Raw genomic sequence first — 21,194 nt, forward strand, 5'->3', positions numbered from 1 at the left:
GGCTATGGCTTTAGTCTGCAAAAAACCTATCTAAAAGGACAGACAATGATCACGAATACACTTGACGTGGCGTATCCTGTTGCACGATTGGTGCTCGTGGCACTTGATATTCCGACTGTTTAGACTCGGGTCTAACTATCGGTGTAGAGTCACCCTGTGTTTGCCAACAGTGAGAGTGCGCCTTACGAAAATATACTGGCAATTCAATATTTTGTCGACTCACATCATAACCGTGATTAAATATATCTTCTACTTGTATAATTGTTTTCTCAACTCCTCTTTCGACAAATACAAATTACTAGCCAGCATCCATTGAAAATTAGGTATCAATGATTTCAAGAAATGTCTAACAAACTGAACATCTTGAATATTTGCTTTCGTCGCTAACTTATCTAAGCTATAAAAATAACTTGTCAGCAATTCATAAAAAATCATATTACAAAATTGAAGACTATGTGTTAGATAAAGATGTATGGAAACACGATACGGCTCCAGAATCCACACAAATTTGATTCAAAATGTATTCCACAGCATTTAAGTTTATTTGAAAAGAGCAATCCCTAGAGTTTCTTGGTCGTTCTTCTCAGGGAGGTCAGCGTAGTGAACGAGCAATAGCTTAAATGTGACGTTTTCAAGTGTAAGTTTATTTTACCTATGGAATAAATAATCTTTGACTTTAACTTGATTATTACTGTTATATGCTCTGTGTTTAGGACATAGTAGACAGTAGGACAGTAGTCCATTTAGAACAAGTCCAAAGTCATGCGACCACGTATTGAGTAGATTGAAGTCATTTTGTGACTATGTGGCCTCCTTGCATCGTCATCCCACCTTTTTATCACCTTTTCTCTGGTTCCTGGCTACTTGTTTCCAAATTTTGAATCAATCTTTAATTCTTTTGCCTCGCCATCTGATTTTGTTTCATTCCGTTGTCACTCCCTGCTCAATCGCTATAGCGAGCAGTACTGCTCTAATTTTTAATTGCATCTCATTTTGATCCTTTTACCAATTCTCAATCTACTCATGTGCCACTTTTAATGCCAATGTAATACTGTGTAACTCGGCCCTTTTGGGGTAAGTCTGTCTCATGATTAGTATTTAAGTAGAAAGTGTTTTGCAGCGTTGTACCTGTTTTTTATATACCTTTTCTTGGTACAGCCTTTTCCTTTGACTTAACTATGAATAAATGTTTGTGAACCGACGTATCCTATTTATTCGCCGTGGTCCTCGTCACGGCACATAGCGATTTACAACCTTTTCAATTTTGTAGTCGTTCAAGCGCGGATTTGATATTAGTATCTGCTGTTAGACGACAGATGTCGTCGGCTAATTGGAATATTTCGCACTTTTGAAATCAGACTTCGCGGGTCCTAGTACAGAATCTTGTGCTGTACCATTAGTAACAGTCATCCGATCACTGAGAGATTCCCCATTTTTGGTACAGTATGAACGATTATGGAAATAGTTCTTGCAACAGTTTCGCAAAGGACTCCTGATACCACAATCAAAGTTTCGACTAGGATTTCGTGCTTTAGAGTGTCAAAGGCGTTGCTATAATCTATAAATACTACAAGTATATGCTTTCTATTATGTAAATGTTTGTATATTGTGTCTGTAAATGCAGAACGTAGCTAAATTGTATTTTTGCCATTTTGGAACCCGTATTGCTTATTGGAGAGGATTTGGTTAGCTTTGTAAAATGTATGACTTTGATTATAATTTCATTTTTTTTGTTATTTTATCGAGTGTGGGCAAAATCGTGGCCGGTCTATAACTGTCTTACTCTTCTTGACTACCTTTTTTATGTTTTTATGCTCATTGAATTTTTGTTTAAGAAATCATACCATTTGTATCACTTAGCCATTGCATGAATAAGTTGTCGCGTATTAACAGTTTTATTATTTTATTGTTGACCCAGTAAATAGTCGACAGCAAAGGATTTGCTTCAATCTTAAGCTTCATTTTTGATTGTTCATAACATTTATTGGATTTATCGGTTTTTGTTCCTAAGCTTATACAAAGATCAAACACAAAGAAAATTCCTTTGATCTGACAGAACTTCGAATCCCGAGTCGGTATGCCAATCTAGGGCAACCGGTCTACCAGTTGAGCGATAGATCGAGTTTGCAGACCTCACGAATTTCTTTATGCGTTTGTCACAGATTTCTATTTGTTGGTTTAACGGCTTTTTTGCCGAAGCGCCACCTGTGAGAAATCTATGAAAGTTTTCTTCACTCAACCAGGTAGGTAGGTAGGTACCTTTACAGTTACCATAGATTGACAAAAGATATCGCTTTATGAATTGTAATATTGATTTTATGGTTTATTGTATCATTTATTTTAAAAAATACCATTGGGGTTCCCAAGACTTAAGGTATCCCAAAAACATGATCCAAAACAAATAAGAGTCATAAATTACCTTAATTAATTTTTCAATATCAGGCTTATACATATACATTATTCCTTGCAATGCCATCACCGATCTAACAATTTCTTTGTGTTCGGACACCAACCGGAAGAAGCTTCTAGCACCACCTACGGAACTACTTGATCTCCCTGAACACACAAATTTAAATATAATGATCAGGTAATCGGTACCCACTATAAATACAAAAGCTGTGCTGGACTAAAAGGTATGAAATATGGAATTAACGAACATTTTAAAAAATAAGAAAAAAGTACTTTTCATAGCAAAAAAAAAAGACAAATTTTGTTAATAATCGAATACTGTTACATTACTTTTTTACAAAGTTCTCCAGATAAGTAATTTTATTTTAATAAAGTAAGTTGATATAGGTATCCCATGTATATCTAATGGATTTATGTCAACCGTCTTTACCATTTTTTTAATATTTGGAAGTTTCAAATCACTTAGTTATGTTTGTAAAATGTAGATGAGACGAAGTGTTTGTACAAGAATTATTTTTTCATTAAATCAAAAAGTTTCTCAATCATAATATTTGCCTAGAGTTCAGAAAAATAAAATATTTACAGACATGCTTTACAACACCAAACCTAATATAAAAATCATATCAGGAAAGAATGATTCAAAACCCAAAAATCATTAAAATCGTTTGCCGTTCCCTGTAAGCCAAAAATGAAATTTGGCTATTTTACTTAATATTTACCACTGGAGGAAAAACATCTGGAGTTATCCTCTTTCTTGACTAAATCCTGCTGACCCCACATGAAAATGTAGCGATGAGTATCCATAATGCAGTTTAAAACTACCTGAAATTAGTAAACACGAGAATGAAGAGTGCATTTAATTTAATAAAATCGTGCTTCTGTCAGTTCATTTTCTGTACCAGTGTAAAACTTATATAGCCATATTAAGGACACAAATAGACAAACAGTTGATTTAAATAAAATACTTGTGTGAATGCAGTCTGAATCTGTTCCAAAGTCTGCTTTATCGATATTGTTGGTATTTGCAAATACATGCTAGTCCGCATTAAAGGCTTCAACTTCTGTTGTTCCTCTGGGTCAATTGTCATAGTAAGAAAACTAAAACAAAAACACATTGAAGTAGACCATCGAAAGAGAGAGAGAACCGTCATGGTCTAGAACTGAATCTTCAGACAGATTTAGGGATCGTGGAGCGAGATTACATTTAATAGTAACACTGTATATTTTAATCACTGTGAAATCGAATAACATCTTGTACTTTCTATTAGTTTTAACGATAAAGTATGCACTAGGCGAAACGTGGGACAGTTCCGCGACGACGACTATAACTGGTCTGATCGGTTTGCCATAAACCGATCGAAAAATGTGTCCGATCGTGCCTGCCACCAATATCCACGACTTTGGTGAAGCGCGGGAAACTTAATTGTGCGGACTACACCGCTAGGTGACACGCTTGCATTCAGTTTAGTATCCCTACTCATCACTGGCTACGACATGTACAATAACCACACCAATAACCTAGTCTCAAGCTATAAAATTCCCTGTATTTTACCAATGCACCTAAATTCGCGACTGGAACATCCAGAATCCTCCTCCCCGGCGTAGTAATGTAGTCCTGCGAGTATTTTACAAATAACCCTCTATAGCCATAAAAAGCCGATTTATTTTAATATAACTTAATACAATTTTAAAATTCACCTCGACACTGAAGCTCTCTTTCGTAGACTATCCAAACTTTGTCTCGTGCACTTAGTAAGAGCCTCCAAACACTTGGTGGCGAAATAAGCAAAGAGTTCGTTGCAGTCGTTTATAGTTGGTGTCACGTCGTAGCGATCGGGGTTCACCACTTCCAAAAAGGCTGTGAAGTCATACTTTACTATTGGTCTTTTCATTTGAGGACGCTCAGAGATCAATTGCTAATATATAAATAAGTAACAGTATATCACGCACATAAATATGAAATTGCTATTACATGAATATCGTTGGTTTGCTACTCGAAGTACTGATCCTATGCAGACGAAGTCGTGGGCACAAGCTAGTAAGATACATATTTGTCTAAGATATAAAATTTAATATCCTCACCAGCATTTTCAGGAATAATTTTAGTACAAGAAGTAACTTGTTTATTCGCTTTTTCGAAGTCCAGCCTAGAAACAGAACCGCTCTTAAAAATTTGATTTTGTATTTTGATATTTTTTCTTACTTTCGATAATGTTCTGGGAAGTGAATTCTTATCCAACTAGACAAATAAAACTCGCGCACTATAGGTTCCCTACCTTACGCCATGATTTTTATTTTGATATTTTTTCTTTCGATAATGTTCTGGGAAGTGAATTCTTAGGGTACAACAATCGAGATGATGCACGCACTTTTGGATAACGAATTTTGCTCTTTATAAAAATCTTTTAAATCAATTTCATCATCATTTACCTACCTTGTCAAATATGCATGACTCTAAGAATGGTGTTTTAGCACATTTTTGTAAGAGAGATTTTACTGACTCGTCAAATATGAAGAAATCACATGTCGAAATTTTAAGAATTTAGAAGCTGATTTGTTTCTCAAGAGCTATAAACTTGAGCCTTTTCAAAGTGATTGTGAATAGGCATTATATATATAGGTGTGCATGATCCACGGTCTACCACATTGTCAGTTTCCATCAGGTGAAATGGAGGTCTAATGCGCAATAAAAAAAAAGTGTCCAGCTTTTTACCAATCATTTTTCAAATCGTTTATTTGTTTGGAAGGTACGCTATCCAAGAATTTATTGATGAGCTCCATCACTGCTGTTTCGGCATTGGTCGACTTCTGCTGCAATTCGTTTGCTAGAAACAGAATTTAACGTGGGATTATTCACTATTTAGGGAATCACCACACCTATCAACACAGAATCGCATTAAGCCGGTCAGAAAAAGCTTTATGTAATAAGAGCGAAAAGGACGTTATACGCATCGGCAGCGGTCCAAGCGCAGTGAGTTGCCTTGGTCCGAACGGATTGAGTTGCCTTTACTGCCCGTCTCATCATCATCATCATCATCATCATCATTTCAGCCAAAAGACGTCCACTGCTTAACTGCCCGTCTGGGATGATTTATTTAACGAAAGGTCATATATAGCGAAGCCGGTGGCGCTATAAATCATCTTTAATTAATCTATAGGAAATCACAGAATAACCAATAATCCACATTGCAAATTACTCGTAGATGAATTCGGGTATTTGTATTGATTTCACATAGATTAGACACATATTTTGTATGTGCGGCATGCCGCGCCATATCATTATGTAATACGCGCAAGCAAAGTCCCAGGCCTAATATAAGTTATTTCATGTGTTAAACTGCCCGAAACAATTTTAATTCTAAATAGTTTTATCGCATCCATAAAAAAATAGATATTACAATCATTTAAGTACCTTAGGTCCAGTAGGGCATGATAATGGTTGAGAGGTATTTATAAGTTAACAACAAAGTTCGTACCTGTTTCATCGCGTCTTATTAGATTTTCTTCATAAAACACGTTCGGTTCTACAGCTGTTTCGGGTAAATACACTAACAAAGTTTTAGACATCGACTGTAGAATAGCGTCTATTCGTGCTTCTTTCATGTCTACCACCTACATACAAATTAGTTGTTATTTATTTCCACGATGTCTAGACAAGTCAAACCAATTAATGTAGTATGCTACTCGACATAGTAGCGTAGTCGGCATAAGCTATTAATCCCATCAAAATACATCAGAATTCTGCTCGTCGAGTGATAGGTACAGCTCGATTCACAAATGATATAAATGAAGTCCATGATCACAATGTGATTAATGTTTCATGTACCTCTTTAACAAACAAGTCGACCTGGTTTAACGTTGTTTCTATTTTAGCACAATATAACGGAATCTCCAGTGAGGTCCAGGTTATAGTAGAAAGACCCGGCGCAAACGCCTTTTCGAGTTTTGATAATTGTGTACGTAGCAACGGCAAGTATAATTTTGGCATGAATCTGTTGAGAAATTAATCAAATAAATAATATACCATTACCTATCTTTATATTATCTAAGTTTACTATGTTATATGATACGCACTTTCTAATTTGATTGTTTCGTTCAACAAGATGTTTTATCTTCTCCACATTTCCTAATATTTTATCCTTACAAAATGCAACAATTTGTGCTTCGTCGGGTACACCTGTCGGAATTCGAAACTATGTGATATGCAGCGCAGATATAAGAGCCCATACACGGCGTATTTTTACGCGGACGACGTGCAAATGATACGCGGTAACGCGTTTCAAACGAGATTCAGTCGCAGCCTGTAAATATTTGCATGTGTACTAAGGTCAATGATGTGTGTGATCTTATTGAACTACTACGGCGCACGTTCGTGAAACGCGAGTTATCCGCGCGTAAAAAATACTATTGCCATATAACCTTTCCTATATAGTCTATGCAGACTCTATAGGAAAAGTTGAAAATTTCTTACGTAAGTACCTTGATATTAAAATCTTTTCCATCTTCACAACAATTTCTAAGCTAGCTATGAGCAATACTAATCGACTCTGGAAAAGTGAAATGGCTAACGTGCATATGGGAAATATTACAGGGGAGCGATTTAAAGTACTTTTTTAAGAAAAAAAAACATAACTAATTTTATTTGTTATATGGAAAAGTTGAAACTTTCTAGTTTCCCACATAACAAATAAAATTAGAGTTACGATTTTTTTCTTACTCCTAAGCTCGCCTTCGCGTAGAATGTTCCGTTATTATAACATACTTAATTAATATTTCCAATTAACTTGTCTTGACATTAATAACATACCATAACATAGCATTACACTTTATTTTCAAATTTTATTTTATCTTTCTATCTTTCACAAAATATTTCATTACTACAATTGCACCATCTTATTTATTTACATTAATCAACTATTTTTTCCGATCTTCTTGTATTTACCTTAAATTTCAGTACAATAATGTATAATTTTATCATATTTTTTGTTGATGTAAAATGTTTTTATCAATATTTATTTTTTGTAACTGAATATGTATTGGATGATATGAATACCTTTAATTAGCTTACAATTAGAAACTGTGCCTTACTCAATGTTGTCGTTTTACCTTTTTTTTTAAATATATTTATATGTATTCATAAATAAATAAAGGCATGTATTTAAATGATCATTTTAAATTTGCAAAAACAGCAGGTAAGAAAATCTAAATCTTTGTTAATGATTGATCCTCTTTCTCTGAGATGTAAAATATCGTCGCCTTAGTTTCTCAAACTCGTATCTTAAAACACAATGTTACTGATATGCAAAAAATGGATTGCAAATACAAATTTTGCAGGCTGATTTCACATCACATTTGCTTCATATTCACACACTGGCTTTTACCTATACTTAAAGTAATGCATCCAAATGAACATCCTCGATAAGAAATTTAGAATAAATAGAAGGTTTTGCCATCTCCTGAATAATCAATCTTTATAACATACGAGTTTGAGAAAGTAAGGCATCGATTAAATTAAATGGATGGATATTTATATCTGTTCTGCCCTACGTGAAAACGGTTTGATTTGTATAATTTAACTTTTTTATATACTAATGTCGTTATGCTCCTACTGACATGACGGGACCAAAAGGACAAATATTATTATATATTTATATGTAATTGATATTGTAGTAATCGGATGTATATTATCTATTTAAGCTTATCAGCCTCTTCAGTGAAAGCTATTAACGTAAAAGAAAATAAAGAGATAAGAAGAATAGTAATAGTCTCTTTATGAAAAATAGCGATAGACATACTAATAACATATATACCAAATATAAAAAATATCGTTTATTTAAAAAAGTGCACATTTGCAATAGATTAATTATTTCTTCGAAGAACAAATAATATTATAAATAACGAAAAACATGAAAACAAATTAAGAAATGCATATTTTCTTAAAACATCTTCTCATTAACTGCTAGCATGACCAAAAACTTTGTCCTTTGCGTTACTTTAAAAAAATAATGATTGTGGGCGATCAACTTACGCAGTCCCAACTGCCACATATATTCAACTTCTCTAATACACTCCGGTATAAAAATATGGAAGTTTACCACATACATATTAGTCATTGGATGTCGAACTAGTAGAGGAGCTATCAATCCAAACCGTACCTGAAGATTTTATCTATATTCATGAAAAAATCATACCAATATAGTACTGTAAATGCTGTACGTATTAAAATTTGCTATCATTTGAGTATATACATAATTATAATAAACCAAATACTAACATTTCTTGGGAAAATAATTTAATATCACAATGAAGAGTAAATATTTTACCTGCCCAACATTTTCAGCCCACGCAGAATGATAAATAAGTTCATATTCAGTAACAACTATTTGCATGACGTTGTAAAGTTTAATGCATCTCTGTGTATTCTAAAATTAAAAAGAAAAGTTAAAGAAAAATATATGTTTAAAGGGTAACCGTAGCGCACACTAAGCGGTCAAATATCCCATAAGCAATTTAAACAGGCGGTAAGAAATTGGAAGTAGTTCAAGGTGCTACTACATACTACACCGCGAACACAGCGTGTGTGAAGCAGTTGCACTTGTGTTGAATATTTTTTCATGCAGATAATTTTAATAATAAACACAAGCGCAACTACAGTCACAAACTCCACTACAAAAAATATACCCGACACGATTTTCGCCTCTACGAGGCAATTGTTGATTGTTGGACGCTCGACCCAAGGAACATTTTTTAATTTTAATTTTAAACATTTCATTTTTATATTATAACAATTTAACCATTTTTAATATTAATTAACATAAGTTAATTCACTTATATTTTTATTAATATGGATTTCCGCAAAGTAACGCCTGAATCTATTAATTATTTAAAACAGCTGTTTCAATGGCCGACGTCAACTGCCAACGTCAGCGAACTCATGGCCCCTGCGAGTGTACAAACCTACCAACATAGATAATAATACAAGTATGCTAACTCCATACAATTAGCAGTGCCGCTTGTATCTGAAAGAAAGAAAGAAATAAAGAAAACTGTTTATTACACAAGCACAGCCACGCATATAAACAAAACAACAGAGGAACAATAATAATAACAATTCATAATTAATTTTTTTAGGCCCTCGGAGAAGCGAGAGTCTAAAATAAATAATGATACATAATAATAAAAAAAGAATTAAAAAAAAAATAATAATTTGAAGAATTGATAATGCTGTAGGTATCTAATTCATCGTCATGCGTGTCGCAACTGGTGCAATCGGGACTTACTCAGCATTAACCACAAAAAGGCTTTTTTTATCCGTGAAGCGTGTGCGCACCCGAAGTATTCAACTTTCGCACAATCTCGCACTGCATAACACTCGTCGTCTCACGCGCCTTTCATTATTATGCGAATGTGTGCGTCTGTTTGTATGGCGAGTAACGGGCGTGCACACATACAAGCAGCGCTGCTACGTTTCTATGGAGTTATCATGCTTGTCTCATTATACTAAGCTACCAACGACCGTTATTTTCCTTTTCTGGAATTCCTTTTTTAGTAGTGACCGATGCACACGTCTTTGAATTACGTGTCCCAAGTAGTCCCAACTTCGATTCAATAATACAATTCACCTTGACTGGGTAGCTTTCAGAAACTACGCTAAATTTTTTCGTCCAAAATAGTACAAAGTGTAATAAAATTTCAATTAGGTAAAGATATTACTGGTAGCAGTGAATAAAAATCTCGGTAAGGATATTATGTAGGGTATTATATAGGGTATTATTATTATATAAAATATAGAATTTCTGGGATATTTTTCTACTTTACCCTGCGCTGGTTACGTCACTGTGACGAAAACCTTACGTCAAAGAAAGTTCAATAAATAGTTCAATAACTTACCATATGTGTAATAATATCACGGTGCTTCATAAAAACCTCCATAGGTTTCTTAATGTTGCAATCGTAAAACCTTATCCAAAATATTCTGCCTGCGACTGGCGGCATATTTCGAGGCAATTCCGGGTGCTCTCTTTCTTCGTTATATCTATTGGCGTAGATAAATAATAATAGAAAGAGAATGTAAAAAACCTAATTCAACAAAATTACAGGGACGTATGTGACGCATTACATATATTATATAGGTGTAAACAATGAGTATATGTATTCCCTCATTTGTATAACCAGGAAGTAATAAATCATCTTATTTATTTTGATTGATTTATTACTTCATGGTTATACAAATGAGGGAATACACATACTCATTGCTTACACGTATATAATAATAAAGTAATGCTACATCACACGTTATTAATACTTGAATGATCCCTTTAATAGTCAAATTGCAAGTTTAGTTCGAAGTTCTTTGAAATCAAATATTTAAATTGCTCTGCTACGACATTCTATCAGGTGTCATTTCAATTATTTACGGGGGTGAATTACCATATTGATATTCCAAGAACTTTGTTTTACCTGTCACGAATATTCTCAATTTCCAAGGTAAATTTGGAAATTAAATCGTAATACTGTTCTTCGAGATACAGGCAATCCAACTTCAACTTCTCGACTCTCTTAAGCAAAAGTAAAGCAATTTCCGTAGTAGGACATTTATTTACACTCTACAACACATTAAGTAGGTACTCTGTTAAGACTTCTATTAACATCAACATTGATCAATAAATAAGTAGTTTAGGTGAGATGCCGCTAGATGGCGTTGAACTGTTTTCGTGTATTTTCTGACACTTAGATTATGGAACTATTATTCCGGATTTAAATCGCGTATGTTTGTTTTTTCAAACATTTCGGGCCCTTTGCAGGTCCCATGCTCATGGTTGATTGTATCTATTAGGTATTCTATCTATTACGGTGTTAGCGAAACTGTAGACTGAATTACAATAGAAACTTTGCCTTTGAAACATTAATTTGTTTCTTTGGAATATATTTGAGACCCCATACTTATTATGAGACATAAGAGTAGAAGATAACACTATGTAACAAATTTCCAAAAAGGTCTGTTTGTGATTAGACAGCATCGATTTATTCAAATTCAAATTCAAATTCAAATACTTTAATTCAGATTTCATCTATATTGGTTAGTATAACAAACAAAAACTTACATACTAGTGTTAGAAAATACAAATTCATAAATACGTGCTGGGTTTAGGACATACATGTAATTTAGTCCAGTGTTCAAAAATGAACCCTGGACCCTGCCAGCAACAATACCCACAATGCTATTACCGCTGTCACGAACTCTGCGCATCAAGGATGCCGCTCTTTTTCTCATTATGGCGGCAAATCCGTCTACATGAGCATCGGCGAACATTCCTGACGTGCTACAGAATCGCGGCAGCCGCAACAACATCCGGAATATATTGTTATATATAACTCTTAGAGAGTTGATAGCTATCTGAGTGTAGTTGACCCATAGGCTGCAGGTATAAAAGGTCTGGCAGTAAGCTTTAAAAAGAGATACCTTTACGTTGTCCGTACACCTTGCGAACCTACAGGCCAACATATTACCCCGCACTGCTAATGCCCTACGCTCTCTCTCAATGTCAGTGTTATCCTCCAAGGACTCACTGACCCAATGCCCAAGGTACTTAAATTTAGTAACCCTATTAAGAGGAGTGCCACACAGCTTAACTTCAGGGACGTTATTAAAGCCATTGCTACCCGCTTTGAACACAAGCAACTCACTCTTAATCGCATTGTACCTTAAGCCATGGATCTCAGCATAGCGCTCACATATTGCAACTAGTTTTCTTAGCGCGCTTATTGAAGGACTCAGCAACACCATACCATCCGCGTAACTGATATTATTCACAATCTTTCCATCCAACGAGCATCCGATTCTGGTGTTGCAGAGTTCAACAATTAAACCGTTCATGTATATGTTGAAGAGACTTGGCGAGCTCAATCCCCCCTGCCTCACGCCACACTCCAACCCATACATGCCTGACTTCGCGCCCGCCCATCTAACATAGTTGATTTATGTTTAATTGAGCAGTAAGTATGTAGAAAAGAGTAACTACATTCCTGAAACTGCTTTTGTGGCTGTGTGTAAATAAAAAAAAATTACTTGTATTATAAAGTTCTCAAGCAACAATTCGTTATTTGCAATGTGATACTTATATATTTTGTAGTCTTTGTCGAAATCTGGACGTCTGAAAAAAAATTATAATCACTTTGCGATTTAATAAAAAAAAGCATAATAAGTAAGACTTCAGGGCACTATTCTATAATGAAGTGGTATACGCACCTATGGTCCAAAGCATCGTACGTTTTCGTTGAAATTTGTTTAAAAAATTTATTAAAATTTGCTGTGTGCTCGTCAATACCTTCCAATGTAGATTTATTTAACACATAATATGTTATATACGTTTGGAATAAATCTATTATCTGAAAACAGAAATAAATAACATAGCATTTGTCTGTATTTAAGTCACACAGCCAGATGATCGAAACATAAAATGTATACTCCTTAGAAAATAAAATGGGCACGTATGAATCTTTCAATAGGAAGTAATAATGTAAGAAAATGATATTATATTAGATAATACAACAAAATTAAATACTAAAATTAAACAACGTTTTCTTTCCTAGTCCTTCTTCATTTGATGTTTTTTATTATTTTACTTTGTTCCAATAAAAAAGTTACCTTTAATTGACTTATGTAATTCGTCATGGCAACCTATGAATTTATGTAGGGTGTAGTCATACAAACAACAAATACTAGTTCTGCTCCAAACCATAACCGTTGCGAGATGTGCTGTTCAAAATTATGAATTTTATATGGAAATCACGTAATTCCAACTTTGAATGCTTACGATATATTATCTTTGAATGTTTACGGTTTGGAGTTGAGTTGCTATAAATAATTATTATTACTTATGTGAATCTCTAAAGCCTCTAAGTGGTTTTACAATTTTGATTTGGGTCTTGTGTAAAATTCATAATTTGGAACTTATTATACATATTATTTCAGAATGGTTACGATTAGGAGACAAGCCCCTATAATTACAATATTTTATTATCAGTGCCCTTTAAACTTTTGTTTGTATGAATACCCCATACACGAAAAAATTAATTTCATTTGTGCGCAGATCTTTTTAAGCGTCCATACGCATTGCCATTAAAATGGGATCTAAAATATAGCGAAAACTGCCCCAACAACGACGAAGAGCCTTATGCCTAGTTATCAACATATTTTTGTATATTTTCAGAAGTCGGGAATAAAAAAATTGTAAAACATCGTATTTCAGAATAGATTTAACGCAATTGATGATTTGACCTATACAAACGTAAATAATAACGATACAATAGAAATAGTAACGAAATATAAAAAACTAAAACATTTAATTTAAATTGTAACGTCATTGCAGTACTGCCTAAATTTGCTTACAACAATTTAAGGGCCCAAAAACACCATATTCAGCTTCTACTGGAAACTTAACAAAATGCACCATATTTAGCTTCAACTGAAAATTACTTGAACACAAGAGTAATGGAATAGCCTTTTTCGTAAATATTAATTAATTTTTTTATATATATATTATTATGTCGAATTTTGTACAAATTCACTTAAAGGTATAATAAAGAGTTGGGCAAATACATTTACACAAATATTACTACAAATGTGAAAATAAGCGTGTACTATAAGAAATGTACCTATATTCTAACTAAACGTAAACTCAAATATCCGTAATTCCGATTTATAACTAAACCGTTACGCTTTCCATTCCTTGTTAACCATACCCCCGTACCATACCCCTGGTGGTATGGTCAACAATTCTCTTTGTTAACGGTACCACCATTCAAATAGTGATGCTCCTAGATGAACAATAATGTTTTATTTTGTTAAAGCTTAGATATAGCTTCTTGGTAACTTCTCTATGGAGAGAGATTTACTTTCTTATCTTAAAGTGCAAGGAGATCACGTTGTGATTACTTATATTAAATTGTCATTCAATGTCTTTCAATGTCAATAAGTATTTGTCATTGCATCAAACACATCATTTTGTCTTGTTAGTCACAGATTTTAATTATGACTGAACCAGAAATTAAATATATTACCATAAATGGAGGAACTTCTCTTTTGCTGCATTCTCATAAGTATCACAAAAAAAAGGATTATGTTAATGGTTCATCGGTGTGGAGGTGTTCTACATATTTAAAAACGAAATGTCCTGGTTCTGTAACAGTTAAGGTATGTTTATTCCCTATCGCGTGTTTTGCACTTTTGTTAAAGTTAAGTTAAGTTAAGCAACGTTAATGTTAAAAAAGTTATCGTGACGACCTCCCGATTACAAGTGATATAATTCCATTGCAGGATAACAAAGTTATACGCAGCAATGACCATAAATGCAAATGCGATATAAATAAAATAGAAGTATTAAAAGTAATGCACGAACTTCGTGAAGAAGTGATTAGTTCTGACGAACCAATTCCCCAACTATACTCTAAAAAAGTTAATCATACTGGTTTAGATTTTGTGTTAAAAATACCACCATTGAATAACGCTACTAGTTTTCTGTACGGTGCCAGAAATAAATCGTTAGAGGTTTCAAAAACAGTATTCAAGATTCCAAGTGAAATTGAAGTTCCCGTTAAACATCGCAGTTCAATTTTAGCTGAATATCACTATGAAGATACCCACATTTTAGTATTTTGTACAGAAAAGTGTCGGAAATTATTTTCAAAAATAAATGAATACTTCTTTGACGCCACTTTCGACAGTTGTCCTTTCCCATTTGTACAACTTTTTAATCTTCATGGAGACATAGGCAGTACAATTGAGACGACAAATGTCGTTCCTTTATTGTTTGCACTTATGACAAATAAAAAACAATCATCCTATTACATTTTGTTTAAAATGATTATGTCACAATTAAATGAATGGAAGCCAGTGAAAATTCATTGCGATTTTGAGAAGGCATCTATGAACGCCGTTAAAGATTTATTTCCTAATTTAATAGTTAAAGGATGCTTTTATCATTGGACGAAGAATGTATGGAAAAAAGGAAGAAAACTAGGATTCACTAATACAAAGTCAGAACAAAGGATTGTCGGGTTAACAGCTGCACTACCATTAATACCGTCAAATAACATTCTCGAAGGTTGGAGATATATAAAGTCTGAGTGTGGGACCAAACTTGATATGTCAAAGTTTATAAAGTATATTGAAAGATTTTGGTTTACAACGCATAATCCAGATATCATAAGTGTTTTCGGAGAAAGGCATCGCACGAATAACGCCCTAGAAAGTTACCATTCAAAGCTAAGCAAATGTGTGAATCGTAACAACAATACGTTACTTCGTTTACTAAATAAAATTTTGAATTTCCAAGGAAAAACGTCCTTACACCCAAAACGAAAGAAGAAGCAAATCGCAAACGACTGTGCTATAATGGAAATTCAGATGCAATTAATCAACGGGGTTATTACAGTTGGCTACGCTTTAGATAAATTGAGATAGAAATTATAACCTATAATAAAATTTCTTTCATCAAAATACATTATTTGTATATTTTATTTTTACGCGTAACATTCAACTAAGAAAATGGAATAACTTCTCTTTATAATATATTCCTTGGATTAATTTTAAATGACTACGAGAGATGACGTTTTATTTTATGACATGTCAAAAAAAAAAAATGGAACATATGAAAATACGTTCCACAAATATTTATGCATGCTTGTTTGAAAGATAGCAAAGTTTCACAATTTTAATATAAAGATATTTTCAGTCTCCAAAATGTCGAGTAAGTCCCGTTTATAACGAATAAATATGGTAAGTGCCTTCTAGCCACTGCGAACAATTTATCTTATTCATCGTTTGATTGTTTTATAGGTGAGTTTGATGAATGTGAAGAAAGTCAGTCAATTTTAGACAATACAAACAATAATGGGCAAGAATTTAAATATTTTGAGTTATTTGACAATCAAAAAGAATATTTAATTAAATCGTCATTGAGAAGCACAGATAGTACGCCTGATTTATATATATCCACCTCAACCCAAACCATTCATGTAACAAAGTCTCAATGCACACAAACTGAAAAGAAGAGTCAGACGGAATATGACGTTATTTTAGAAATGGGACAAATATTAGCCGATAAATTATATCCAGAAAATGTGGACAAAAAGTATAAATTTATGAAAGCTTTATTAAAAATAATTACTACAATTGCCGACCTACTTGAAGAAGACGATTAAGCTGCACTACTTAGTGCATAAAATGGATATATTTTTTTAAGAAGACAAAAAAAGGTTAATTTTATTTTTGTTTTAAATCCTTTTTTTTTTAATTACGAAAGTCAGAGGTTAAAAAGTCCAATTGTTTTAAAATAGGTACAGAAGTTGATTTTTTTATGAAGATAATTATTGAAAGTTTGTTTTCAATTAAACGAATAAGTTAGAACTTGTATTTGTTTTGTTGTTGTTGGAGGTACATTAGGCCATCACTATTTGAATGGTGGTACCGTTAACAAAGAGAATTGTTGACCATACCACCAGGGGTATGGTACGGGGGTATGGTTAACAAGGAATGACGCTTTCGAGTAATTTTGATGCTTTTTACATAGACAAAATTAGTTTGTGTTTTGTAATCTTCGTAAAAACACATTATGAAAATTCGAGCAAATGTATTTTTTGACTTCTGACAGGTAATCCCAAGCCGTAAAACGAGTACAACAATATTTTGTTAGTTACTACTAAAGTTTAATAAAAAAATCATTTTAAAAATAGGATTAGAATCAAAGCAACTCTACAGTTTCTTTATTCTAAATATTTCAATCGCTTGTGGTTCGAACAATTGAAAATGACCAAGAAGTTTATATAAGCTTCTTGAAACTGACGTAATGGGTCTCTTTCCATCTTTTACGCATGCAATGAGTAGAAAAAGGACAGTTTGCTATTTCATTATTTCGTGTGCTTTTGTAATTTATATTTATGATTCAGTTATATTTAAATTAAATACCTACTATAAAACTGTACAAAATAACACTTTTAAATGAAAACTATGATAACACAATATATTTGTTTACTGAAAATATGATACAAAATCCTGGTTTCACACTTTACTGCAGTAATTTTTACAAGTTGTTATTATTGGTACTGCATGATTGACAACCGCGCTGTCACTTGAACAAACGAAGACTATTGCGCGATTGACGCTATGTATGCTATTTTAACGCCCTACAGGTGCGGACACTTTTTAGCGCGAACCCGACGTCCATTTATTGGTAGGTCAATGGGAAACCTTGTGTCGTGGGTGCTATGGACATACACATAGACAACCACAAATCACACCCAAACTCATGAGAGAAATAAATGTAGGCCATACAAATATTTCTCCCGGCCCGGGAATCGAATCTGGGACCTCTGCGTGGCAGTCCAGCATGGTAACCGTTCGGCTACGGAGGCAGTTTAAAAGTGGCAGATTTGAGAATATTAGGAGAGTTCTTTATTATTTTTGGGAACAAACTGAAAACTTGTTGTTTTCTGCTACTACAGGGCCAAGAATTCGTTAACATTTGAAAAAATAGTATAAAACAAACCATTTGGCATATTTTAAAAATTGTTTATTTACAAGAAAGTAAATTAATTGTAATTTATTTTCTAAAAATAATATCATCTAAATGACCACCGTTTCGCCTTTTGCACTCTTCTAAGCGAGTACCGAAATTTTCGAATACTCGTCGGCAAAGTAACCGCGAGATCGCCGACATTTCTTCGCTGATTTTTTGTTTTAATTCACGTAGTCTCTTTGGTTTATGAATGTAGACACGACTTTTTAAAGAACCTCATAAAAAGAAGTCTGCTCGGGATAGATCTGGACTTATAGGTGGCCATGGGATGTCGGCTCGTCTGGAAACCAGCTTTTCCGGAAACATTTCTTTGACCACCGGCAGGGACTCGTTAGATGTGTAACAAGTGGCCCCGTCTTGCTGAAACCATGTGTAACGATTGTAGCCAGCAAATTCCAGTAGCATCGGTGCCAAGAACTCCCGTAACATTTTCACATACTCAGCAGAATTAACAGTAACCGAACGGCCGCGAGAATCTTCGAAAAAGTAGGGTCCAATGATTCCTTTTGCTGAAATTGCAGCCCATACAGTTACCTAAGGAGAATGAAGCGGCCTCTCATGTTTAGCTTTGGGGTTTTCACTGCTCCAATACCTGCAATTCTGTATGTTTACATGTCCGTTGAGGTGGAAATGGGCTTCATCGGAAAATAAGATGTTGTTAAAATTACTGAATCGATTTAACATTGTTTCGGCATACGCAAATTTAAATCATTAGGTTTTAGTTCCTGCACTATCTGGATCTTATATGGATGTAATTTCAAATCAAGTTTCAAAATACGGCGTAATGATGTCCGGGATAATCCTAATTCAGCCGAACGTTTGCGCGTCGATAAATCTGGATTATGTCGAACAGAAGCCGAAACTTGCTGCAAGTTCTCTTCGCTCCGAGAAGTCCGTGGGCCGCCGGTTTGTTTCACATTAAGTGTAGATCCCGTCTCTTCGAACTTCTTCACCCAGTTCCTTATTAAAGGAGCACTTGTACACTGACTTAAGTCATGTAAATCGTATTCAACGCGAAATAAGCGTCTCACAGTAATGAGCGAACTGTTGTTTAAATAAAATTGTTTCACACAAAAAGCGCGCTGTGGGCCCGTGAAGCGATCCATTGCGACTAAATTTCCGAGAAACAAACTAGTGGCAAGACCCCTCCCCGCGCCCCGCGCGGCTTGTACTTGCGTGGGGTATAAGATTTAAATGTTAACGAATTTTTGGTTCACCCTGTACAAACATCTGAAGCGAAATACAGGACAATGTTATAAACATAACATAGGTAATCAACTTTATAACCCCAGCTTCTACAGGCTGTACTCAATTAGCTTTTTTGATGCTTTGATAATGAATCACAAGTATTGATAGGTCTCCTTAATACACGTCATCAAAAACACAGGGTCACAAAATACACATCCTTGTTTCAGCACTTGACAAATTTCAACCCTATGTCGCTTCTTTTCTTTACTTTGACAACAACGGTCCAAAGAGTCCAAATTGACGTGCTTTTGACTGAACAGCACCTTGCATTTTCAGCTCTGCCCAGTATGCTATTCAAAAATACGAAGCAGAATTTATAACATTTGTTCATTTCGCACTTAATAATTTTATCGATATCGACATTATTGACAACTTCCACAGCAAAGAATCCCCATCAATTATTGTTTTTTGTCGTAGAATTCATGATTTGACGTTTGTAATTAAGAACTCTTACGATGTCAAGAGTAAGGTTCAAGATTAAACTAAGAATAATAATTAATAATATGACATTTTATGATTATTTAATATTTTCAAAATGTTCGAATAACTCGAAAAAATGGTGCTTCGTAGACATACCCAACTCGTAAAAGGCCGAACTTTTGATGATCAAGTTATTACACACTAACATTTACCTACCAATAATGAGAATGAACTCCGTAAATCAAATTCGACACATTTCAAATACCCACCTTCTCCAGCCTTGTCTTGAACGTCTCGAATTTGCCGAATATATACATTGTAGAACAACCGAAAGGTCGTTCGTCAGAAGCTTCCTTCATCTCGTTTTGAGTTTCGTCATAGCAATCACGATAGAAAGAGTACAAATCCAAACAAACCTGAACAGATAAATTTTTTGCAATGTAGGTAAAGAATTGGATTTGATTTACAAGTATACGAAATAGTGAAAAAGAGTATCTACAACTGACTAAGATAGCTAGAGATAGATAGAGAATCTAAGGTTATGGGGTCCACAAAAAAATCTCTGCTCGGATTGTTGATTTAAATGTCACCTTAAGAAAATCGAGACGAAGACTGACGCCGCCGTTGACACACACGACTACCATCATCACACAGTTTATCCGGTTCCGATTCATCTATTCAAATTTTGATACTGAACCGTTCAAGACTGTACAGTTTTCTCATATACACGTTACGATCAGTCGGTACCGGTAAAATGGTGCCGTCTGATCGTAACGATCTCCGTAGCGCTTGTGGGCCCCATTACGAGCTATAGATACGTAGATGGTTAACAGAACGTGTATGAATTGGGCCGTGTTCTGCATAAATGAGTTAACCCACAAAATGACAGTTTCGAGATATTGAGCATTAAAATTTTTGGCAACTATTTGTCATTACTCATTTAATTAATGAAGTTTACAGGACAATTATATATCAAAAGGTTATAATGAAGTAAGCATTACGATCAGTTTATTACTAAGTTAACAAAGTTATGATTAGTAATGAAATGAAAATGGTTTACGCAAAATTAGATATATCAACAAAATTATTACTTTATGTGTCAAGTGCGGTTAACACATTTTTGCTAAATACGGGAAAGTACGTATAAAGTGTCACTTAATCCTTGCAAACACTGAGAAATCAGTCAAGTAACAGTAGTTTTCATTTTGTCAGTCAACGTGTTTTGTTTTCAATAAACAATAGCCCTTCTTCTTTAAACAGTAACAATCGGGAGTGCACGAACAGAGCCTCCCCGCACGACGTAACATTTGTTACTTTTACGAGATTTGATCGGGACTTGTGCTACCTCTTCCCATGTTTAAATCTTCTAACATCCATCCTTTCTACTTGACCACGTAATCTTTCACTATACGACGCTCTCTTATTATTAGGGGTTAAAGTATGAAATTGTCGTTTTATTGCAATAGGTTCTTTGAATTTTCATAGAATCTTCATGGTTTGAGGTTTTCGAATGAAACTTTTTTCAAATGGTTTCTGTGA

The 21,194-nt window shown here is 34.2% G+C and overlaps 1 protein-coding gene and 2 long non-coding RNA genes across 3 annotated transcripts in view; all 3 read right to left on the reverse strand.

The window, feature by feature from the left end:
- LOC113229958 (dynein heavy chain 8, axonemal-like) overlaps positions 1-21,194 on the reverse strand; it is a 102,851-nt gene that overhangs the window by 74,057 nt on the left and 7,600 nt on the right. Inside the window, exons 5-17 of the mRNA XM_026463655.1 lie at positions 19,925-20,071; positions 12,659-12,798; positions 11,651-12,374; positions 10,870-11,015; positions 10,300-10,444; positions 8,733-8,831; positions 5,886-6,021; positions 5,123-5,234; positions 4,492-4,556; positions 4,108-4,267; positions 3,375-3,507; positions 3,129-3,231; positions 2,420-2,556 (exon numbers count right to left, since the gene is read on the reverse strand). Coding sequence (XP_026319440.1) covers positions 2,420-2,556; positions 3,129-3,231; positions 3,375-3,507; positions 4,108-4,267; positions 4,492-4,556; positions 5,123-5,234; positions 5,886-6,021; positions 8,733-8,831; positions 10,300-10,444; positions 10,870-11,015; positions 11,651-12,374; positions 12,659-12,798; positions 19,925-20,071 — 2,247 coding nt within the window. The remainder of the gene's footprint in view (positions 1-2,419; positions 2,557-3,128; positions 3,232-3,374; positions 3,508-4,107; positions 4,268-4,491; positions 4,557-5,122; positions 5,235-5,885; positions 6,022-8,732; positions 8,832-10,299; positions 10,445-10,869; positions 11,016-11,650; positions 12,375-12,658; positions 12,799-19,924; positions 20,072-21,194) is intronic.
- LOC113230188 lies at positions 5,134-6,335 on the reverse strand. Its single transcript, XR_003310464.1, has 3 exons — positions 6,236-6,335; positions 5,886-6,021; positions 5,134-5,234 (listed from the first exon to the last, which is right to left on the reverse strand). It is a non-coding gene; the product is annotated as an uncharacterized LOC113230188 (long non-coding RNA).
- LOC113230189 lies at positions 8,769-10,930 on the reverse strand. The gene is made up of 3 exons (XR_003310465.1): positions 10,870-10,930; positions 10,300-10,444; positions 8,769-8,831 (listed from the first exon to the last, which is right to left on the reverse strand). It is a non-coding gene; the product is annotated as an uncharacterized LOC113230189 (long non-coding RNA).

Source organism: Hyposmocoma kahamanoa, unplaced genomic scaffold, assembly GCF_003589595.1.
Source record: "Hyposmocoma kahamanoa isolate Upper Pololo Valley unplaced genomic scaffold, ASM358959v1 63, whole genome shotgun sequence".
NCBI lineage: Eukaryota > Metazoa > Arthropoda > Insecta > Lepidoptera > Cosmopterigidae > Hyposmocoma > Hyposmocoma kahamanoa.